This window comes from Equus caballus, chromosome 7 (assembly GCF_041296265.1).
Source record: "Equus caballus isolate H_3958 breed thoroughbred chromosome 7, TB-T2T, whole genome shotgun sequence".
NCBI lineage: Eukaryota > Metazoa > Chordata > Mammalia > Perissodactyla > Equidae > Equus > Equus caballus.
This window is the reverse complement of record NC_091690.1, coordinates 70071757-70095451: the sequence shown is the minus strand read 5'-3', so window position 1 is coordinate 70095451 and position 23695 is coordinate 70071757. Positions and strand designations below refer to the sequence as shown.

General features: G+C 59.8%; 1 protein-coding gene across 1 annotated transcript; it reads right to left on the bottom strand.

Moving 5' to 3' along the window:
- Positions 1 to 516: 516 nt before the first annotated feature.
- On the bottom strand, positions 517 to 14074 carry LRRC32 (leucine rich repeat containing 32). Its single transcript, XM_023645676.2, has 3 exons — positions 13917 to 14074; positions 9335 to 9425; positions 517 to 4577 (listed from the first exon to the last, which is right to left on the bottom strand). Exons 2-3 carry the CDS (start codon positions 9419 to 9421, stop codon positions 2673 to 2675), a joined length of 1992 nt encoding a protein of 663 aa, XP_023501444.1. The 5' UTR covers positions 9422 to 9425; positions 13917 to 14074; the 3' UTR covers positions 517 to 2672.
- Positions 14075 to 23695: the final 9621 nt, after the last annotated feature.

Here is a 23695-nt window from a genome sequence, read left to right as displayed (position 1 = left end):
TTCCCAAGAAGTTTACCCCTGAAGGAGGAGAAGGAAGGGAAAGCGGTTTAAGGGCGTCTACTACTTCTGCGATGGGCAAGACTCAAGACTCGAGCACAGCTGAAGCCTGAGAGAAAGAAGTGAGCAGAGAGTGGAGGGAGCGAATGAGAGGAGGGGAGAGGACCCTGAGCAAGGGAGGGAGGGTCGGCACTGCCTCTGAGATGGGGCAGAGGGGCAAGCTCAGAGAAAGGGGAGCAGAGGGAGCCGCAGAGGAAGGAAAGCCACCATGTTCTCCGTGGGGGGGGGTGGGGGGGAGAGTGGGGTTTGTTGAATGTGACAGGACAGCGGTCCCGCAGGGGATGTGAGCAGGGCTGAGGCCCCAAGGTCCATGTGGTGATGACTCGGAGCCTCAGTCTCCCCCCACAACAGTCCTCGGCCTATCTCCCCAGGGGTAGCATGAGGATTCCAAGACAGTAAGGGAAGCAGAGGACGGCAGGGTTCACGCCGGTGCAATGAAGCAAGGAGCAGGCTGGCAGGTGAGCTGTTTCTCCAAAATCATTTTTTAATACATTCACGTGGGTTATACAAAAGGCTGGTGCCGAGGCCGGGCTGTGGCCTGGCTCCTGGGAGGTGACAGCAGCATTGTGTAGTGTTTGCAAAGATCAGGCGGGAAGGGGCCTGCACCTGGCCCTCCAGGCCCGAGGAAAAGCATCCGTGTGTGGTGAGCACCTGTGGGCGTGACCCCAGCCGGACCCGGGACCCGACGCCCCCGGCTGCCCCTGACGCCGCCTGGGCCCTGGGCTGGGCCAGGACACCAGGTTCCAGCCCCGGCTCGGCCATTGACTCCCTGAGTCCTCAACCCCCTCTGGGCCTCAGTTTTCTCATCTGTAAAATGGGGCAGAGAGAGAGGGGCATTTTCATCATCTCCTTTATGAGCACTGTCGTGAGCCAGACCGCGGGCCCAGCCCAGGCAAGAGGGGCAGACAGTCACACAGGGTCCGGCCTGATCCCAGGGCTTCCCTTCTTCCCGGACAGCCCATGATTCCACGGGAATGACCGATAGAGGGTGATACCTGGATGGGTTTTTCTACCCATTTTTCTTGGGGAAAAAAAAATGTCTGCACGATGAGGACCAGGAAGAGAATGTGGAGTCAGTGTTCTCTTGGGATGTGAGAGCTGAGAGAAGGAAACCACTCAGGTCCAACCCCTAGTGCCACCACATGCCCCTCAATGAGGTCTGAAGCCACTTTTTTCACAGGCTCTGCCACTGACTTGTGCAGCTCTGAGCAACTCCCATTCTCTTCCTCAGCCTCAGTTTCCCTGTCTGTGCAATGGGGAGGTTGGACCCAGTGGTCTCAAACTCCAGGTCACGCTCTATGAAGGGAGAGGGGATGAGGGAATGCAAGAGCAAGAAGAGAAAAAAGGGGGCCCACAGCAGTCTGCAAAGGAGGGAACAAGGGAAACTGAGGCAGAGAAGGAGCAGAGGGCCCGTGGCTGCCTGTCTTCTCTCTGCCTGCCTGGGAGAGAGGAGGGAGAGGAGTGGGTGGGTATGTGCAACACAGGATGCTCCCAGGCCCTGTTCTGGCCATGTGGGACCACTTCCGGTCCACCTAAGAGCCTGCAGCTGCCACAGTGACAGAGCTCAGGCCGTGGAGGCAGGAGGAGATGAGTCTGAATCTCACTTATGGCGTTTCTTAGCTGCAGGACCCTGGAGGGAGACTTCAAGCCTCCTTTATAAAACGGGATAAAATACCAACCTCAGAGCCTTGTCATAAAGAGGCAGACGCAGGCTTGGGTTTGCTACAGCTGCCAAGCCTGGGGCAAAACAGAACCAGATCCCAAAGATTCTAACTCCTAGCTCAGCGGCCAGGGTGGGGCTGGGATGGAGCAGGGGCCCCGGGCAGGGCGTCGGGGACTTGGGCAGTATTCGGGCCAGTGTGTGCCGCACGGGAGTGCCAGCCAGGGAAGGAGCCCCAGAGCAGGAAACGGAATGGTCAGGCCTGGGCCGGAGCCCAGCACGACAGCGTTTCCCCAGGCCCTGCTGGAGCCGCCGCGGCCCGCCAAACAGCGCTGGGTCCAAGACGGACTCATGTGGCTCCAGCTCTCTTCCGGTCACAAGCTCTTCATGTTCCAGAGAAGCTGAAAGTCATTATCAGAAGATGTGACAAACAGTCTGCTTGGAAACGTCTCAGACCAAGGCTCTTGGTCTCGCCCCTTGGTTACCCTGGCCTGGCCGGGGGCAGGACCGTCCACACGCAGCCAGCGGGGCTGCAGGGCTCCCACACCGTGTGGTCACTGCATGGCTCTGCGACCACCTCCCCTCCCAGACCGGGAGATGCCTGAGGACAGAGATGCGTCTCGTTCACCAGCGTCCCTGGGAGCCCAGAGCAGGGTGTGGCACACAAGAGATGCTGGTGAATGTCTGTTGATCTGATGGGTCAGCTTTATTCTCTGACAGTCCTGGAACTGCTCAAGTTCCGGCCTCCACAGCTGGGCCACACGTGCGGCCTGGAAAGTGAGTCACTTACCAACGCCGCCGGACAAGGGAAAGGAGCCCAGGGCTGGGATTCAGACACCAGGGTTCTCGGACCCTGGCTCACTGGGTGACCTTGGGTCAGTCCCCACCCTTCTTGGGCTCCCCCACTGACCCGGAAGGGTCTCTGGGCTGAGCTGTTCTGCAGCCCCCGCTTCCTCTAGGCTTTGAACTGTTGGTTGAACTTCTGCCGGCGGACGCAGCAACAGGTGGCCAGGGTGGTGAGGAGGATGGCAGCGACCAGCGTGAAGGTGAGGATGATGATGAGGTTGACGGTCTTGAGCCCCCCCTTCTCACAGTCCTCGGGACGTACGTGGCTCAGGGACACCTCCTCCTGGGAGCCGAAGCGGCAGATCAGGTCCTGGGTGGCGTCCACGTCCACACGGCCCTGGTGCAGCTGGGAGGCCAGCCAGCCATTGCCACAGCAGCTGAGCGGATTCCCCTGCAGGTAGAGGCGCCGAAGGCTGGTCTCCAGGCCGCCCATGGCGCTGCCCGGCAGGAGGCTGAAGCTGTTATTCCTCAGGTCCAGCACCTCCAGCGACACAGCCTGCGTCCAGGCTGGCAGGCGGCTCAGGCGGTTCTCGGCGAGATTGAGCCGCTTCAGGCAGCTGAAGCAGGGCAGATCCACCTGCAGGACGGCCAGCCCATTGCCCTGCAGGGCCAGGACCTCCAAGGAGGCCTCCAGGCCTGCCAAGGCCCCTATGGCCACATCCAGCCCAGGGTTGGCAGAGAGGTCCAGCTCGGTGAGTGGTGTGTGGAGGAAGGCACCTGCCCTCAGCATCTCCATCTCATTGTCCACCAGGTTCAGGATGCGGAGGGAGGAGATGCCAGAGAAGGCCACACAGCCTGGGGGTCCAGGCTCCCCGGGGCCCCCACAGGGGCTGACTCGGTTCCCCTGCAGGTTGAGCCTCTGCAGGCTGACCAGGCCGGCAAAGGTATATGGGGGCAGGTCCCGCAGGGCATTGTCCTGTAGGAGCAGCGTCCGCAGGGACCCCAGGGCTCTGGCACCCAGCTCCAGCATCTCCAGCGCATTGTGGCTGACGTCCAGGAGCACGAGGCAGGGCAGGGAGCCCGCCCGCTGGGCCTCAAAGGCCCGCAAGCAGTTTCGGCTGAGGTTCAGGAAGCGCAGGGAGGTGAGGTGCTCAAGAAAGCCCTGGGGAATGAGCTCGATCTCATTGTAGCTCAAATCCAGATTCAAGAGCTGGGAGAGTGGGTGGGCGCTGGCATTCCGGCTGGGGTTCAAGAGGGGCAGCGCTGACCAACCCTCGGAAGGCGCGTGGAGGCCCTCGCCGCCCGGGGGCGGCCCCGCGGGGAGCCGGATGAGGTTGTTGGACACGTTCAGGAAGGTGAGTCTTGGGAGCGCGGCCAGGTCAGGGAAGTGGAGCAGCTTGTTCTCCCGCAGGTCGAGCCAGGTGAGCTGGTACTCGGCCCGGGGCTCCGGAGCCGTCTGAAAGGCCTCGATGCTGTTGCAGCTGAGGTCCAGCACCCGCAGCTGCTGGAGGCTGAAGTCGGAGATGCAGGTGAGGGAGTTCCTGGAGAGATTGAGGTGGGCCAGGCGGGGCAGGGCGTCGAAAGCGCCGTCCTCGATGTCCATGAGCACGTTGCTGTGCAGGTCGAGCCGCTCCAGTGCTGGCGTGCCCCCGAAGGTGTGGCGGGCGAGGCGTGTCAGGCTGTTCTCCGCCAGCGAGAGGGAGCGCAGGGCGGGCGCCTCCCCCAGCAGCCGCTCCACCAGGCCGCTGTACAGGCTGTTCCCGGACAAGTCCAGGGACAACACGTGCGGCAGGGGGCCCAGACCACCAGTGCTCAGCGCGGTGCCCACCGCCAGGCGGTTGTGGGCCAGGTTGATGTGCTCCAGGTGGGGGAGGGCCTGGAAGACCCCTGGCTGGAGGAAGCTGATCTCATTGGTGCTCAGGTCCAGGTGACGAATGGCGGTGTAAAAGCCCAGGGGTGACGCCAGGATGCTCCGCAGCTGGTTTCCAGATAGGTTGAGGGCCTCGATGTCCCGCGGGAGCCCCGAGGGGACCTGGAGCAGACTAAGGCCCTGGCACAAGACCTCCTTGTCCACCTGGGGAGGGGGAGGGCAGGAAGAGCAGTGGGCATTAGTGGGTGCAGCAGGAGGTGGAACCAGACATGCTCCTCTAGGAAGGATGACCTGAGGCCCCATCAGGCTTGGCTAGGCTTCTCCGCTGGCCTCCCAGGATGCTGGCCGTTCCTCCATCCCAGCCTAAGCACCCCATGTCTGGATGACCCCATCCGGCCCCCTGTCTCTGGCACCACAGACAGTGCTGGCATCAGGGAGGGAATCAAGGAAGGTTTGATGGGTAGACAGGCAGAGAGATGACAGACAGATAGAAGGACAAACGAACTAACAAAAAACCATGTCCTGGGGCCGGCCCCGCGGCCGAGTGGTTAAGTTTGTGCTCTCCACTTTGGCAGCCCAGGGTTTCGGATCCTGGGCGTGGACATGGCACTGCTCATCAGGCCATGCTGAGGTGGCGTCCCACATGCCATAACTAGAGGGGCCCACAACTAAAAATATACAACTGTGTATCGGGGCACTTTGGGGAGAAGAAGGAAAAATAAAATCTTTAAAAAAAACTAAAACAACAAAAAACCCTGTACTGATTATTATCCCATTTTACAGGAAACTGAGCCACATATCATCTAGGGTGATCCAAAGCCAGTGAGCAGCAGGGCCAAGCCGGGACCCAGGCCTCCGGGTCCCACATCCTGGGTTCCCTCTATGGGCCCAGAGAGTGAAAGCTACCCAGCTGGGGTTAGCATGTTTCCAAAAGGGAAAAATGCAGTTTGCACTCCTGTCATCAGTTTTTATCTTGACTCCCCCCAGATCTCATTCAAGCCTTCATCCCGTGGGGCAGAGGCCCGGTCCCTGAGCCTACCTTCCTCCCTCACCCTCCCCAGGTTTGACCTCCTTTCTGCTGCTGCTCCCCACCCCCACCCCTGTCAGAGGCTTCGCTTCCCATGGCCGGGTCCACATCAGCCCCAGTGGTGGGGTAGGGGGCAGGGGAAAAGACCGCCGGGGGCCCAACCCACATCTTTGATGACATGACTATGATTTTGCTGCGTGAGACCCATCAGGTCACATTACCACTCTGGTTTCTCATCTAGAAACTCATACTTCTCTAGCACCCACTCCACATTTTATATTTTTATTTAGCATTTTCAGACCCATGGTCTCATCGGATCTTCACAATAGACTGCCCATCAAATATGATCACCCCGATTTAAGAAACCTGAGCTCAGAGAGGGTAAGGGAGGCTCCAGGATCACCCAGCCGGGAAGGAGCAGAGCTGGGGTTTGAACCCAGGTCTTTAAATAACCAAAGGCCCCACTTTTGTCCTTCCACCACATGTGCCTTCTGGAGCCAGAATTCTTTCTATGCAAATGCAGTATCCCTCCCATCTTTTCCAGGAACCCCAGCCTTTCCCAGCAAAGGGTCTGAATTCCACAACCACCCAGCTCAGGCCCACTCCTGCCCTGGCCTCTGTCTCCATTGACCCCTTCTGACCCATCCACCAGCCAGATGCCTGGCAGCTGCTCAAAAACTCTACTCTGACGGTGCTGCCCTCTGCTTAGACCCCTCCAGAGCAAAGGCTAGGACCCTCAGCATCGTTCAAGGCTATTTGTGGTCCCTGCTGACCTGTTTCCTCTCCTTCCAACCCACTCAAGCCCAGCCCATGTGCAGTGACCACACCTGACCGCTGCCCATTGTGCCCTCCCACACCTACCTCTGGGCCTCCTCCTTGCTGCTCCCTGTGCTGGTTATACCCTTCCCAACTAGATCTGCATGGTGAACTCTGTGTGCTGAGCTCCAGGGCCTCCTCCACCAGGGAGACTTCCCTGACTGCCAGGCACGTCGGGGCCTCCTCTGGGCTCTCACAGCTCCTGTGCCTCCTCTCTCAGAGCTTTGGCCCCCTGAAATGTGACCTTCTATGTGGGGACCTGCTAGACAGTGAGCTCAGAGCAAAGAGGGACTGGTGTGATTGGTGTGGCTGCCTTGGACCTGGCCCACAGAAGGTGCTCAGGAAACCTTTTTTAATGAACGAAAGAGTCACAGACATCATCGGCTTAGTGAATGTCTGAGGGACGGACTCAATCACCTTTCTGAAAGGAAAGGAAACGGATGATGATCTTTATATCAAAGTCAAAGACCGTTAGAGCCAAAAGAGTCCGACCTCCCATTTCCCAGATGGGGAGACCGAGCCTGAAGGTGGCAGTGACCTTGCGAGGTCACAATGAGTCCGTGGCAGAGCTGGGAGGGCAGGAATACCAGCCCGGGTGTTCCCTGCCTGGCCCAGCTCTCGGCTTCCTCCAGGTGAGGAGGGGGGAGGCACGAGCCGCCCTCCACCCGCCTGTGCCTGACTCCTGCTCTGAGCAGCACAGCGACTGGCCCTCCTCGAGGACACCCCGGCAGTCCTGCCCGGCTCCTCGCCCCTCCTCCCTCACGGCCTCTCTGCCAGCTGGGGCCACGAGCAGAGCCTCCTCATCCCCATCCTCAGCTCAGAGACCATCCGGATTAAAGCAGAAGCCGCAAAAGGAACACGAACACACTGACCGCCACGAGTGGGAGGGCCAGCTCTGCGCCAGGCTCATGTGAGGGCGCAGGCCCCTCCCTCATGTAATCCTCCTCCGCATTACTCACCTCACTGTACCCCTAAGGAAACTGAGGCTCAGGGGGTGGGCTGCCCTAAATCAGGGGGTCAGAGGCTCAAAACCACCACTGTGGGTTCCTCTTCCTTCTGGTGTCAGCTGAGTTCTGACCACGAGGCCCTCGGCCGGGCGAGCACCAGGCTGATCCCTTGGGCAGTTACTGAGTGTTTGCAGGGGGCGGGGGCACATTACCCCACGTGCAAGCCCACACCTCGTCTCATCTCTGGATACTCAAAGGCTCCCTAGGGCAGCAGTCCCTGAGAGTGGAGCCGGGACACAAAGCTGGCCAAGCCCAGAGCCTAAGACAGGCTTTCCGCTCAGGCGCCCAGGTTCGCCGTCACAGAGGCCCAGGGGCTGCTGGCAGGCAGGGCTGCACTGGGCTGCCCAGCTCTCCAGTCCAGGCCAGAAGGAGCTGGAAGGCCAGTGCAGCCCGTGGCACTCCGTTTCTAGGCCGCCCATGGCTCCCTGAGCTCCCAGTCCCCAGCATGACTGACGTGTGTGGGGAGGGGTTTTGGGGGAACCAGCCCTTAGCCAAGTTCAGAGCTTCTTCTGACGCCCCCCTACCCACTGTCTCTGGGATGCCGAGATGCCACTGCCCAGCTATTTTTTCATTTTTTTTCTTTAGGAGGGAAGACGACTTGCCACCCACCCCATTTTGCCACCTGCACATAGAAGGGACCCAGAGCAGGAAGAGTGACCCGGCAGTGGACAGCACCAGCTCGGGGAGCTGGGTTCAAATCCTGGCTCTGTTACCTCCTATCTGTAGGGCCCTGGTGGGTCGCATCCCTTCTCTCAGCCCCAGGTTCCTCAGCTGAAAAGAGGAATTCTAGGCAGGACAAAATGAGAGAAAGCCCTTAGCAGGGTGCAGGCAGCTCGCAGGCCCTCAGCACGTGGCAACTTCTTTCTACTGTTTTGAAATCATCATAACTCCTTCCACAGTAGTTCGGAAAGTGCTCTCCCACCCATTAGCTCGTCCTCCCCAAATCCAGAGCCCATCTGGTTTCCCCCGCCTGTCGGCCGGCCCAGGCCCTTCTCTTCTCTGAGCCTGCGTCCCCAGGTACAATGGGGGGCTGCATATGGTGACATCTGAGGCCTTCTCTGCCCGTTATTCTGGGTTCTGGAAATCTCGGAAGGGCTCCGAGGAGCAAGAAGCAAGGTGGCAACAGCAAGACCCTGCAAACCCCAGGAAAGGCCCGGCCCTGGCTGCCAGCACATCCAGCTTCCAGAAGCAGCTGCCCATCCTGGGTCAGAAGCTTCCAGTCCCAGCCCCAAATGGGGCTGCCAGAGGGCCTGTCCCTTCCCCAGCCCAAGCTCCAGCCTTGACCTCAGTGACTGCCCACCTTATACGTGGACCTAGAAGGTCCCTTTTCCCTATACCCCATGGGGTCATAGTAACTTCAGGGCCAGTCCCCCGGTTCAGGGCAGGAAAAAGGAACAAAGTGAGTCAGACCTGGTCCCCTGGCCTCAAGCAGTTCTTGGTCTGGCAGGTGACACAGGCTTAGACCTATCTACCAACCACCCCATGTGTTTGAGACAGAGGGAGCTTAGGGCTGTGGGAACCCAGAAAAGGGAGCAAACACAACCAGGTCAGGCTGGGAGCAGTCAGGGGAGGCTTCCTGGAGGAGGCAGCATTTGACCTGGGCAGTAATGAGAGACAGGCATCTGAGCAGGGATATGGCAGACAGGCCCATGTCAAGGAGCCCAGATAGGGAAGAGGATTTGTCCCCAGGAAGGACCCAGTACAGAAGAGGCCCTCCCAGCTGGCCCACCCCAAATTCCCCACACATATACATATTCTGCATCACTCAGCTGGGCCCTCGGCCCTGTGGGGGCAGCTTGGGGGAACAGGCTCCAATATTGGCCCTGCTGGTCCTGGTTGGATGACCTTGGGTCAGTTACTTAACCTCTCCAAACCTCAGCTTCCAGCTATCTAAAGTGGGAATCATGGTACTCAGCTGGCAGAATTCACAGTAAATAAGGTATTTAAACATCCTAGCGGGTGCTCATTAAATGCAAGGCTTGGCAGAACTGAGTGCATTCTCTTCCTCTCCTGCCTCTTCTAACTCTGGCGGCTGGGGCGGGAGCGGTGGGACACCCTAGGCTGGGCGGCTGGGGTGCAGGCGCGTGCCCCTGCCTGGGCAGGCTTCTTACCATCTTGCAGGACACCTGGTCTCGGTGTTGGGAGGCAGCCAGGCTCAGGGTCAGCACGGCCAGGAGCAGCAGGATCTGGTGGCTCATGGCTCTGCAGAGGGCAGGAGGAAAGCGGAACACAGTAGGACCACAGGCTCCTTCCCATGGCCAGCCTGTCTGACCCACCCTCGGGACCCCCCGACCACAGCGGCAGCTGGGGCAGAGGTGCCGAGAATGGGGCACCTCGTGAAGGGGCTGGGAAGTGGGGCTGCAGCCCATCATGAAGGGCCTGCGCGGCCAGGCCGAGGAGCCGGGCCGTTGCCCTGGGCAAGAGTTTTTAAGCGGCGGTGACATGGTCAGATTTGGGTTTCAAAAGCCCCTATCGGGTGGAAGACGGCCTGGAGAGGGTGAGCAGGAGGCAGAGCGACCCTGAGGGCCGCCTGGGCCAAGTGCAAGGCTGGGGTGGGGTGAGGTGGGGGGCTGGGCCTCTGACTCCACTTCTACCCAGGCCACAAGCAGGTCCCCCATCCTCGCTCCTCAGGCCCCAAACGGAATTCCTCGACCCCCCACCCCAGGACGTTTATTTTGCCCTTTTCTTTTGATTTTCTGATTCTGGAGTCCCTGCCATTGTTTGAAGGCTGGGCCCGGAGCCTTGACAGGAAGCCCCACCAGGAGGCCTGCCCTGCCCTGGCACTGTGGCCGTGGACTTCCCCAGGAGCAGGCTGCCAGGCCCTCTACTTTCACTGAAGCCACCGCCAGTGCGGGGACGCTCAGGCCTGCTGGGCCAGCCCTTCTCTCTATGAGCAGCCGGGGTGGCATTGAGGGTGAGCACAGAGGTCCTCAGCAGGGTCGGATCCCAGCGCTGCAAAGGGCTCCCTCACTGAGGACCTGGGCCACGTGCTAGGAACACACAGATCAATCCACCAATTTCATTCATTCACACCTTTACTGAATGCCCCCTCCTGTCTGGCTCTGTGCTGGGCACTGGGGATGCAAATAAATGCACAGAAGTTACATACAAAGCGTTAACAAGGAGGGACACGTAAAACCCTCCAAGAGCACTGGACTCAGAGTCACCCATACCTGATCACTCCCTCTGTCTCCTCCACTGACCTGCTGTGTGACCTTGTACAAGTCACTTCACCTCTCTGAGCCTCACTTTCCTCTTCTGAGGTTAATGCCAACCTCGCCAAGTTTTGTTAGAGATCAAATGAGATATATTCTATGAAAGTGCCCCTTACAGAGCCTTATTATGCACCAGGGACTCTTCTCGACACTTTCCATGTATTAACTCATTTAATCCTCATGACAGTTCAATGACTTGACTGAACTAAGCCAATGGTTCCATGACTACCATTCCCATTTTGCAGACACAGAAAGAGAGACTCAGAGAGATTAAGCAACACGCCCAAGGTCACACAGCTAACAAGTGGCAGGCCCAGGAAGTCAGGCCCCTGGGTCTGTGCCCTTAACCTCTACACTGTAAGGTCTCCCACAGGTGCTCGATCAATGAGCACTGAATTGTGACGTGAAGGATGCTTTAGAAGAAGAGGTATTTATAGGGCCTCTGAGGGCTGGGTCTTTCCTGCTGGAACCCACTAGCGTCCTTGCGATGAGTTTGCAATGAAGGTGGCTGCTCTGAGGTCCTTTCTTGCTCAAACAGGCCAGAGCCACAGCCCTGTCTTTTCCAGGGTGTCCCCTCAGGGCCATGGGCCCCCCGCCCCCGCTGCTGCTCTCCTCTCACCTACATTACAGGTCGGGCTTTCACAGGAAATTTTGTTCTGCTGCTTAAAAAGCAGAACATCCCCCTCCTTGTGAAAGCCAGCGTACTCAGAAGTGAGTGGAAACCCCTCAGCGGGGCCTCCGAGGCCCTCAGGGAGCCGCCCCGCCCGCCCGCCAGCTCTTCTCTCCAGCTTCGTTTCTCACTGTCCCCTCCCCACTCTGGGTTCTGGGAGCCTCCTATTTCCTCCAGGGCTCTGAGCACCTTTTCACTGCCCCACACCTTTACTTCCTCCTCTCTCTTGTGCAAAATACCTCCTCAGCCTTTGGGGCTCAGCTTAAGGCACCTCCTCCAAGAAGCCTTCTCTGGTTCCCCAAATCTGGGCTGTGTATGGCCTCTCCTCCAGGTTCCCACAGCCCCCTCGCGCAGCACTGAGTGTTCCGTGGTTTGTCTCCTGACCCCTCTCCTAGGGGACGTGCCTCTAGGGCACAGCTGGCTCGCTCTCCTCTGGGACCCGGCTCCACCATGTGTAGGCCAGGCCGGAGGAGGAGGCGCTGAGAACTGACACGAGGAGTCTCGGGGACATGGTGACACCGGCGAGAGCAGCTCTTCACCTTGACTCTCCCTTCACCAGGCTGCCCCACTCCTTCCCTCAACAGGGGTTCTGAATGCTCGACCCTTCCCGCTGTCCCTCGCAGAGCTGCCAGGGCCACGTCCACTGGAGTACCTCCAATAAGACCTAAGCGCCACCCCACTGCTCTGCTCCGTCCACCCTTCGCCCTTCGCTAGCCCAGTTCCAGCTTCCCCGACCTTCCTCCAGCACAGCCGTGCCTTCCTGCCTCGGGGCCTCTGCCCGTGCTGCTCCCGCCAACCGGAACGCTCTTCCCCACTTCCCCATGTGGGTGATGGTTTCCCTCACATGGATCACTCCTTTATCATCTACTTCTTACTGTGAGAGCCGGGGTCTAAGTGGTGCTCACTGAAGGGACAGCGAAGCCAGGGGTGGAAGCCGGCCCGCAGTGGGCTGTGTGGTGATTGCGGGGTGAGGCCACGGAAGGACCAGATCCCTTCTGAACCTGAGGGAACTGCCGCCAAAGGGGCTCTCACGTCCCCCTCCTCTGCCTGCCACATGCCACCCTACCCCCAAGGTGAGCATCTGCGCATCCAGCAGGGACGGCCCCTGCAGCCCGGGGAACTCTGCCCTGGCATCCAACAGGAAGGGGCCCTCAGTTGTGGGCACCCTTCAGCAGCGCCCAAGACACCGTATGCAGCATTGGAGGGCTGCTGGCTCTCGAGACCGAGGGGAGAGAGGACAGGGCTCTGAGGCCCAGGCCCACGTGCAGACTCTAATGCTCAGCAGCCCTGCTCTCTGCGCCAAGTCTGGTGCGTCTGGGTCCCATCTTAGGGCAAGCAGCCCGGTTCCTGTCCTGCCCCTGGCTGCCCCCAACCACTGTGATGATCAAGCTGAGGACGGCTGTGAAGCTGCCCCCGGCAGGTACTGTCTTTCCCAGCTGGGACAATGACACGCAGGGCTGAGCAGCCCAGGCGAGGTGAGCTGAGGAGGGAGGCCCCAGGCCTGCAGATAAATGGCCTAGGCCAGAGGAGGCAGGAGGCATCGTGGACTCTGACTGGGAGGTGAGATGCCAAAGAATATCCATGTGTGTGTGCGTGTGTGTGTGTGTGTGTGTGTGTGTGTGTGTGTGTGAGAGAGAGAGAGAGAGAGAGAGAGAGAGAGAATTGGGGGTGGGGGGCAAGGCCTACCATCATAATAAGCCCATGCCTACTATTTAAGGATGTTAGACACTCTTCCACACATTTGACCTATAATCATCTCATTTAATTCTCACTGTTGTTCTTCCAGTGAAGTAGTCACTACAATTTCCATTTTACAGATGAGAAAACTGAGGCTCAGAAAGATGAAGTGACCAACCCAACAGTTACTCAGTTTCCAAGTGTTTGGGGATTTAGGCCACGTCTACACGACACAAAGGCTGTGTTTTCTCCAGCAGGTGCTGAGCTGCCCGCCCCTACAGAACTGTCCTCATTTTGCCCATGAGGCAAACGAGGCTCAGAGAAGTGACTTACCCAAAGTCACACGGTAGCAAATAGTGGAGTTGGGATCAGAATCCAGTCTGTGCGCCTCCAAAGCATATGTTCCCAGACCCCCGGCCAACCTCTCCCTCTCTAATCCCCTCCACGGGTCTCCCCACCCTCAACGCACACCCCCAGGTAGACAGGCTCCCAGGGGCCGGCTCCGGGGTGCTCCTCTCGGCCCGGATCGCTGGCAGAGCGGGGTCCTGGGAGAGCCGCTGTGGCCGTTCCCACCAGCAGTGAATCACTCAGGGCAAGCCCCATTCTGGAGACATGTGCATCCCGCGGGGGAATTAGACCTTAACCCAAAGGAATGTGGCTGTGATGGCGGAATTTCAGACAGCTCAGGGTGGGGGTGGGGGTCCCCTCACATCTTATCATCCATGAAGAAGGCAGGCCTGGAGCCCTTTGGAGAAAGGTGGGTGTCCCCCCCCCCCCCAGACCCCGCAGATGAGCAGGCTATCTGGCGCCGTGGGTCAGGAAGCCCCACGCGCGGGGCCTGGGTCAAAGGGTGGTAGGAGACCTGGATTCCAATCCTGGTCTGGCCTTGACTAGCTGTGTGTCCCCAGCAAGTGCTGGCCTTTCTGCCCTTCTTTTCCCATCTGTCAAATGGGACCGCTGGCCTCGCCCATCGTGGGAAAGGTCTGCTGAGACGGGAGCCCGGGAGACCCCCGGGGCCGAGGGAGGGTCCACCCTGGCTCCGCGCATGCAGTGGGGGCGGCGTCCCGGCGTCCCGATGGACTGAGCCGTGCTCTGGGGGCGCGGGCCGCCGTCCCGGGGGGCGGCTCCTACCTGGCTCAGCGCGGCCGCCGCTCCTCTCCCGGGCAGCCCCGGCACATTTTGCGCAGCCCTGCCCCGCCCGGTCCCAGCCGCGCCGGCCCCGGGGTCCCGCGCGAGGAGGCGCCCGCCGCTCCGCTGCCCCACGGGAGCGACCCGCGAGGGGGCAGCCGGCCCCGATTTAAATACCCCTCCCGCCCACCCGCCCACCACGCCCCCCTCGGCCGGGCCGCGCGGTCCTAGCGCCGCCAGCGCGCCCGCGCGTGACTCGGTTTATCCGGAACCCGCGAGGCGGGGAAGCATCTTCTTGACGCTGGAGCCGCGGCTGAGAAGGGGCGGGCCGAAGGGGGCGGGGTGAAAGGGCGGGGAGGGAGCGGGGTCGCTAAGGAGGCGCTGGGCGAGCGAGGCCGGCGGGCCGCCGCACGTGCAACTCATGGCCGCGCGGGGTCCGGAGCGGGGGTGGCTCCAGGAGCCGCAGGTCCGCAGAGGAAATCCGGACTGGCCCCGATTTCCCCGCTGCCGGCGCCGCTGCACTTGGGGAGGGCCAACAGGAGAGGTGACGGCGGGGGCTGAACGCGGAAGGAAATGACCCTTCACTGGCCCTGGGGCGGCCACGGAGGGGGTTCCCCACCCCGCAGCCATCCCTTCTGGCGAATCGAGGCAGGGCGCTTCCCCTCTCTGGATCGTGCTCCGCTGTCCAGACCTGTCCTCCTCCACTGTCTCCCTGATCTTTAAGCAGCCTTGTGAAACAGCACCATCAAAGTCCCCAGTTTTCAGACGGAGAAACTGAGGCTAGGGATGAGTATAGTGAATATAATTAAAAAACAGTTGTCTGGGACCAGGAAGGTCCCCATTTATATTTGGGGAAACTGAGTCTCAGAAAGGTTAAGTGACATTTCCAAAGTGACACAGCCTATAAGAGGCGGAGATTTGAGCCCAATTTGTCCACACGGCTAAGTCCAGGCCATTCCACGCACTCTTTTCCGATCACCGTCTCGCTGGCATGGTTTTCAAGTGCTGTGCAAAAGTGGTGCTGTGGTGTCAGTGTCTTTTACATCAGAGGGTGAGGCACACCTTCCCAAAGCCACTCCCTCTTCTAGGGGCCTCGGCCTAGCCAATCACAGGGACGCTGCCTGGCTGGTGTGGACCCAGGGATGAGGGTGCCTGGGGGAGGAGGGTCCCACTGTCCTCTGGGCCCTGGTTCCAGGGGTGGAGAAGAATTCTTCTTCCTCTGTGTTTCTCCTCCCTGATGGTCAGTGGCCCTGAGAGGGGCACAGGGTACCCCACGTTACAGATGGAAAGAGATCGCAGACTAAAGCTGTGCTTAGCAGCTGGGCTCCCTGCGTCCTAGATGGCTGCTGCCATTCCTCCCTCCCATCTCGCTCACTCTGGGGACAGCCTGGGCAGATGGGGACAGCCCAGAGAGGACAAGCTGTGATGGGGTGGCCCAGGGCTAACCTCGTCTCAGAAGAAGAGATCAGAGACAGCTTCCCTCTGGTGGGGCCTGAGCCGCAAGGTGGGCGGGGGCGGGGAAGGTGGCAGGACCTGGGCAGTGTGTCCACAGCTCCCCTTCCCTCCTAGCCACCGGAGCCCTCAGACCTGTGCTCATGGAGGTCCCAGCTGGTCATCCCAAGCCCTCTCTGGATCCTACTGCTCCATCTGGTCAGACAGAACCTCAGTTTCCCTGTCTGCTGGGGTTGGTGCCAGAACTAAGTATATGGGGCCCAGCCTGGGGCCTGCACCCGGTGGGTATGAGGTCATTCCTCACTGTATTTACCGCAGCCAGTGATGATATTTTTGCTGTGTACCCTGTGGGCTTCCTTTTCCAGATGCTTGTCCAAGGGGCCACATGTCCAGGAAGTGCTCGTGGCAGCCCTGCAGGTGGGCAGAGCGTGGTTGAGTTGGACTCAGGCAGGTCCCAGGGGGCCTCTTTTGTCCCACCTGCTCCCCCTCCCCCAGCCCCAGGCCAGCTGGGCGCTGCCCCACCCCTCCCTGAGCCGCTGGGCAGCCGAGCAGAAGCCGCTGGCGGGGCGGGGGATCTTGGGGGCTGGGCGGGAGCAGCCCACCTCCCACACCCCTTCCAATGGCTGTGGTTTTGCTTAGTTAGTTCATGGGGTTCCACCTCACTCAGTGCCCGGATGGGGCTCCCCAAGAGTTGGAGACAGATGGGCAACCAAGCGTGTCCCCCTCTGCAGAGGCCTCTCGGGACTGGGGGCTAAAAGCCGGGAACCCCACGTGCTCAGCGCCCCTCCTTCACCTCTTCACTTCTTCAGTGGTCATGTTGCTGTGTTACTTTTGGCAGCTTGCTTGATCTTTCTGACCTCAGTTTGCTGATCTGCAAAGTGAGACTAGTAAGAGCACCTGCATCTCGGCTTGTTGTGAAGATCAAACGCAACAGCGTGACTTGCATAAAGCACCGGCTCCCGGGGCGGCCCATGCTCCTTGCTCGGTAAACATGACTCCCTTCCCTGGTGGGCCTTATGGCTGGTGACGAAAAGAGCTCATGGAGCTCTCGGACCAGATGGGAGGCAGACGAGAACACAGGATGGCTGAGTCCGGAGTCCTTGAAGGCCAGGTCCGGGGGTCTGAGCTTGATCTGGAGGGGCAGGGAGGCTGGAGCTGAGTAGGGCTGGCTGGCCTGGCAGCCATGTGGAGGGCAGCTTATCATTGAAAGCCGCCAAGCCCAGCTCTCCGTCCAAGGCTGCTTGGCTCCTGCTCGCGCATCTTCAGGAGCGGGGACTGCTCCTGGCCAGCCTGCAGTGGGCAGCTCAGGCTTCGCAGTGTTGGTGCTTCGCTGGAAATGCTTCCATTCCCCCTACATCTGTCGGGGAGCACAGGAGACACTCTTTTCCTGTGTCCTCAGGACTACCCTTCTGAGGTGAGAAAACCACCTTAGGCACCAAGTCAGGCCCAAGGCTCCCTGCGAGGTTTTCGCCTCAGCCCCAAACCCAAGGGTTCCGAGTAGGAGCAGGTGACCCAGGAAGGCAAGGATGTACACATCCTGTGTGACTTTGGACAAGTCACTAAACGTCTCTGAGCCTTGCTGTCCTCATTGCACCCTGGATGACCCCCAATTTAGTTTCCATTGTTCTTTGCCAGTCCTTCCTCTCATGTGGCAAATCGGAGTAAAGAGTCACAGACAGCCTTCCAGGCGTCTTTATTCTCAATTACTGACTAGGAAACTGAGGCTCAGAGAGGTTAATTAACTGACCCAAGTCACACAGCTTTGGAGCCAGGAACTGAACCCAGCTCTCCAGACTCCCAGGCCAGATGTCAGCACAAGGATGTGACTGTCCTCACTCCCTGCCCCTGCCCAGCGCCTCTGTGCGCCCCTGGGAGTCAGGGGGTTTCCTCATCAACACTTACTGGGGCCCTGGTTTCTGGGGCAGAGCCCTGGGTTCCCCAGTTCTTCTGCCCTCCCTCCCTTGCTCCCTAGGGTGACTGGACTCAGACCATACCAGCTATGGGTCACCTCCTGGAGGGCCAGCAGGAGAGGTGAGCAGGTGTTGCTGCGTGTCAGCTGAGGGGAGTTTGTGAGCCGAAAGCTGACACTGGGTACTTGGAAAACAGACGCTTCTAAGGGACAGGTGAAGCGTCCTTGCTCTGAGGACTGGCGGAAGTGTTAATGGAATGGTGAGGGCTTGCAGGGCCAGGCCTGGGCGTCCTGGCGCTGGACGATCTCCTCCTCCTCATCTGACGGGGGGGACTATCGTTGTCCCCCTTTTACAGAAGAGGGACTGAGGCTCAGAGGGGTTCTGTGACTTGCCCACGGTCACACTGCTAACAGCACAGGGCATAGCCGCCATTCCCATCAAGTCGTCAGACTGCAAGGTCCTTGTGCGTGGCTGGCGACTGGCTTGGCTGGTTTTCTGTTCTCAGTGGGGCACGAGTCACCCCTTCCTTGTGGCTGCTGGAGCAGCCAACTCAGGGCAGTAGGTGCTGGTGAGGCCCAGGGTGTCCCTCTGCCGCCACCCAGGAGGCTCCTGGCTCTGAGTCTGCTCAGTGAGAACCCGGCCTGAGGAGTCTGGAGGCTCCCGGGGGCCCCCAGGGAGAGGGGGGATGTCAGGTGAGAAAATTCGAGACCGGGTGCCGCACACAGGGCAGGATCAGAAGCGTCTCTACAGCTTGACTGTGCCGCGCCGCGGACCATGAAAACCACAGCTCTCTGCCACGCTCAGGCTGCTGGGAACCTGCGGGTTTGTCCCCTTGAGCCACCCCACTTTTTCTCTGTTTTAACCATTTGAAGGTTAACCCCTTCTCTCGATGATCCAGGGTGATCACTGTGGGCTTTGGTGACGGTCCCTGGTGCCATAGACTATAACCTCCTATTAACAACAACGGCAACCGAGCCAGGCCCCCGGTGTGGGACAGCAGCAGACACGAGCGTGCCCTTGAAGGCAGCACTAATGAGAGGGAGGCTGCCGCGGGATGGCCCCCGCCGCGGGGGATGGCGACCTTGGGCAAGTCATCCTCCCCTGGTAGTCTCGATTTCTCATCCGTAAAATGGGGACAGTCATTCTGCCAACTTCAAGGGGGTGTTGAGACGATGACACTGTGGAAAGCTGAGTGCAGTCGGGGCTGAGTCAGCGTGATTGTTGACAGCACCTCCTCACGTGAAAGTCGGGGACCGTGGTTGACTGAAGGGGGCTGTGGGCGGATGGAGCGCCCAGTGATGGGAGACGATGACTGGGAGGGGACTGAGTTGGAGGGACCTAGTTCTGTAGGCTCAGGGGACCCAGGGCAGAGCTGGCTCCTCAGGCAGGGCCCGGCTCCCGTGAGGCGAAGGGCTGTGGTCCAGATAGGGCATCCTCCAACGGTGGGCTACCCTGCCTCCCGGGGTTCCCGGAGGTCCCTTCCCAGCCCTCCCAAGCTGGGGCTCCTCGCTGTGCCGAGCTCCCCGCTGCCTGTGGGCTCCTGTCTTCCTCCGCGTGGTCAGAGCCCCCGGGCTGGCAGAGCTTCTGGAAACTGGCTCACGCGTACCCGGCGACCCACAGAGAAGGGTCGCCTCCCGAAGTTTCGGAGAATCCTGCTTGCCTTCTCTACTTCCACTCCAGGGGGGCCGGCAGATTCTCGGCCCCTGGAGCGTGGGGACGAGGTGGCAGGCGGGCTGAGCGTCTGAATCCCCCCACACCCGCCTCTTTCACTTGCCCCACGGGCCGTGCTCCGGGGTTCACGCAGCAAGCTGTGCCCCGTCCAGTTCCTCCCAGACTTCTTGTTAAGACAGATTGCCCGGCCGACCCCAGGGCCTGCTCTGAGGGGGGGCCCGGACTCCGCATCTGGAGCGATCTCCCAGGGGTGCTGAGGCTGCCAGTCCGCCGGCCCCGCTTTGAGAAGGGCCGCGCCTGTGCAGCCGTGGGGCTGGCGGGCTCTGGGTGAGGCTGCTCCGGGCCACCTTCACCCACGCGGAAGCGGGGATGGCAGCCGCCCTGCCCACTGAGGCGCAGAGCTGAGGGACTGAGGTGGACAGGTGACGGTCGACAGGACTGCGAATCTTCCTTAGCAGGAGCCAAACCCTGAGACCCGCGTGAGGCCTCGCGACCTTTCCGGTTGGGAAGGGGACCGGCTGGGGCAGGCGGCCTTCTAACGCAGCTTTCATGTTGTAACCCATTTCATCCTCCAACACCTGGTGAGGTAGATGTTATTAGTATTACTATTACTTTCTCCACTTTACAGATGACACATGAGGAAACCCAGAGAGGTTAAGTAATTAACTCAAGCTTGCACAGCCAGCATGGATAAGTCCAGACAGTGGGGCTCCAGCGCCAACCCACTTAATGCTCTATTGTATTGTCAATTGAAGGAGAGTTAATTAGCCAAAAGTGCATATAATCTAAAACTCTTTAAATTTACCTCGACACCCCATGTGTAGAGCTGTATTTTCCCCCTTCTTGGGTAGGGTAAGAAGGGACCTGAGGAGGGCCGATCTGAGGAAGAGAGCAGCCCAGGTTTCAGGGAGGGCCCCACCTGGTTCCCATCCTCACTGCACGCCCACTGCTGTGTGACTTTGGGCTGGTGGCCTCACCTCTCTGAACCCATTCAGTCTCTGTAGAGTGGAGCAATGATGGACGACTAGGGCTGTTTGAAGAGTGAGCTCCTCTGTGTTAAGAGCCCCCCCCCCCCCCCCACCGTGGAGCTCGCCCTGTCGATGGCCCTGCTTGTGACTCCTGGTGAGTTACTGTTTGCATTTTTTTGGCTGCAGCTCTATCTTCTTTACGCTGGTTTAGTTCAGGGAGGGAGGGAAGCAGTTTGCAAAGCTCCCCTGGGCTGTGCTCCGGGGATGTGCGGAGGGAACCTGTCTAAAACGTAGCTGGGCCTGTCCCTCGGGGCAGTGAGAGAGGGCGGCGTGTCCATTCTGCAGGGGACAGGTGGGGCCCCCAGAGGATGGCAAGGGGGCAGGGGCCTGAGTATACCCTCCTCTCACCGGGACAGGGTCCTCTTTAGTGCAGGCCACTGTGGCCCCACCTTGTCCTCCTCATGACCCCAGGGTCTTCTAGGGTACCTCAGGTGCTGGCCTGTCGGGAGAATCTGAGGCTTGAGGGGGGCAGTGACCAGCCCGAGGACACACAGCCAGGAGATGGCAAAGCAGGGACTGGAACTCTGCCTCTCTCTGCTGTGTTGGGCTGTTGGGACTCCCCCAGGAGATCCCCCCCACATGTGCTCCCCCCAAAACACAGCGCACCTGCACAGGCACACCTTCACATACAGCCCCAGAGACAACACAGGACGCACAGGGCCACAACTCAGGAAAACAGCAAGCACGCATCAGCCTCCCCCAGGAGCCTCCCCCAGGAACCTCCCCCAGGTGCACACTGTCCGCAAATGTTCACAGAGACCCCCTCAAAGTCACACACTCACCACCCACAGATACGTATGCCCTGCACAAATTCAACTCGTATACACACCACGCATGCAGCACACATCCCAAGTGTGAGCACGTGCGATGGGCACACAGTGTATATATATATATATATATCTCCCATGCAAATGCCGTAGTCGCAAATATACCACCCACGTTGCCCACGGCCACACTTCACGTCCCATACAGACAGCAAAGACTCAGAACACCCAGGCTCCCAAACCTGCACACACGCACCGGACACGGTGAGCAGGTGAGCATGCTGTGTGTGTGTGGACATGCACACACGTGGACACACGTGCACACGCTCATGGGAGCAAGGCCGCGATCTCGAATTGCTCGTGGCTCTGATTTTCTCAGAAGCAGACCACACACGAGCCAGGTGGCTTCCACTAGGCTGCTTTCCTGGGGTGTGAAAGGGCGGAAGGGGCAAGGGCTCGGCTGGACAGACTGCCGTGGCCTCCCAGAATGCCGTCATTACTCCCAAGGGGATGCTGGGAGCTCCGGACCCCAGGAGCCTGGGCTGGGCTGGGGCTCCAGGATGCAGAGGGCTGGATCCTGTCTCCTGAGGAGTGGGTGCCCGGCCCCGGCCCCACAGCCAGCCCCTCTCTCCAGGCCTGGAAGCGTGGGCATCTAGATCACTGCTCCCAGCCTCTTCTAGGCTGTGTGACTTCTGCCAGCTTGCCCTCCCTCTCCCCTGTGCGCTGGGGGCAGGAGACCTGAGTTTGAGGCCTGAACCAGACCCCTATAACTGCAGGCGTCAGGGCCCGCCTGGCCTCCTGGGGGACGGGGCTGTGCTTCCCCCTGGCGGAGGCCTCCTCTTGGGAACCCCTCTGGGCATCCCCTCGCCCTGCAGGTTCTCCTTCAGTCAGCGTAGACACTCCCCTACTTCACAAACCCCTTCCGTGCCTCCCAGGTCCCCACCCGCGGGTGCCCAGCCCTCCGGTCTCCCCCCAGCCAGCCCTGTCAAGGCTGTTGGCTGCGCTTGCTGTCTCCATTCCCCTCCACCCTCCTGCCTGCTTCCTCCACTTGTCTCCGGCCCCATCCTTCCGACCAGCGCATCCCCAGCCTCCCCATCCAGAAGTGCTATGGACACTCTTCTGTCCCCAGCTCCATTGGTCCCTTGGTCACTTGGCTGCATGCATCACAGCTGCCCTCTCCCTCCTTCCTGAGGGCCCTCTCCCCTTGGCACCCTGCGAGGCCCCCCCTCCTTCTCTTCCCACCTCTCCGGCATCTCCTCCTGGATCCTTTTCTGGCCCCTCCCCTTCCTCCTCCTCCTCCACCTGATCTTTAAATGTGGAAGCTCCTGGGCCTCCCTCCCTCTTTGGCCTCAGCTTGCTTCTCTCCTCACCCTCCCGCGAGGAGAACTTCCTGCCCCAGGATCTCCGTTTCCTGTGCATCATCCAGCCGTCCATCCTCCACGTGGCGGCCAGATGGAGTCTCTCCAAAGTGCAGATTGGACCAGGTCACTCCCCCACTTAAAACCCTTTGATGGCCCTGGGGGGCCGAGCACGTGTCACATTCCCCATTTTCCTGTCTCTTTCTCTCCTCACCGGGGCCAGATTCCACATCACGCACACATGCATCCTCCATCACCTTCTCTCTGCTCCCTGCTCTCTCCCAGCTGTGCTCCGTTGTCTCTGTCTCACTCCCTCTCCCTTCCCCTCTCTCCCCTCTCTCTGTCTCTCTCTCTCCATTTGGAGTTGCCAGAGCTGAGGGCTATAGGAACAAGCTTGTGGGGCTCCCATACCAAAAACAACAAAAGCCGAGCCCTCTCACTGGAAGGGCTCTTCATGGCTGTGCTACAGACGTCCAGGAGGCCAGGAGAGGGGAGGCTGTGGCCGCAGAAGTCCACCCTCCCTTGGGTTGCCTGCAGGGGGACCCTTGAAGACATCCTGCCCCATGACTAGAAGGCCCGAATCAGCCCTCTAAAGGGCTCCTGGATGGCCGGAGTTCCCCGGCTTCTCTCCGTCTCTCCCTCTGCCCCACTCGCACTGCAGGGTCAGACCTGGACCTCTGTCCACAGCGCACTCTGACGGCTGCCCTTCAGCTCCTCCATCCGCCATCGGGACATCTGGCTGTTGGCCTTGGCTTCACCTGGGGCCCTGGCCTCACCTGCCTGCTGCTCCGGACCTCACCCCAGAACTCACCCCATTTCCTTTGGCTGGTCCCACCCTGCGGCTGGTGACTGAGGCTGTCACTGTGTCTGCGTCACAGTTTTCCATGTAGTGTGTGGCTGTGGCCAACAAGGCAGCCAGGATGGTGACTGTGGTGGGGGCTTTGGGGTCGAGGTCCAGTTCTGGACTAAGTCTCAGTAGCTTCATCAAAAACATGGGATCGGGGGGCTGGCCCCATGGCCGAGTGGTTAAGTTCGTGCGCTCCGCTGCAGGCGGCCCAGTGTTTCGTTGGTTCGAATCCTGGGCGCGGACATGGCACTGCTCATCAAACCACGCTGAGGCAGCATCCCACATGCCACAACTAGAAGGACCCACAACGAAGGATATACAACTATGTACTGGGGTGCTTTGCGGAGAAAAAGGAAAAAATAAAATCTTTAAAAAAAAAAAAAAAAAAAAGCATAGGATAGGGCCGGTCCCGTGGCGCAGTGGTTAAGTTCACACGTTCTGCTTCTTGGCGGCCTGGGGTTTGCCGGTTTGGATCCCGGATGCAGACATGGCACCGCTTGGCACAACATGCTGTGGTAGGCGTCCCACATATAAAGTAGAGGAAGATGGGCATGAATGTTAGCTCAGGGCCAGTCTTCCTCAGCAAAAAGAGGAGGACTGGCAGTAGTTAGCTCAGGGCTAATCTTCCTCAAAAAACAACGATGACAACAACATGGAGTAGAATAGAATTATGGAATAATGCTTACCTTGCATGACTGTACAGAGGATTAAAGCACAGGTATTCCATCCATATCAGTTCCTTCTTTTCAGTG

What these genes read in the sequence shown, in the direction of transcription:
- LRRC32 (XM_023645676.2), bottom strand. Translation starts at nt 9,421, where the DNA reads ATGAGCCACCAGATCCTGCTGCTCCTGGCCGTGCTGACCCTGAGCCTG. An exon ending in ACCAGGTGTCCTGCAAGATG is followed by an intron (nt 4,578 to 9,334) that starts GTAAGAAGCCTG and finishes CCCCCTCCCCAG; the next exon opens with GTGGACAAGGAGGTCTTGTG.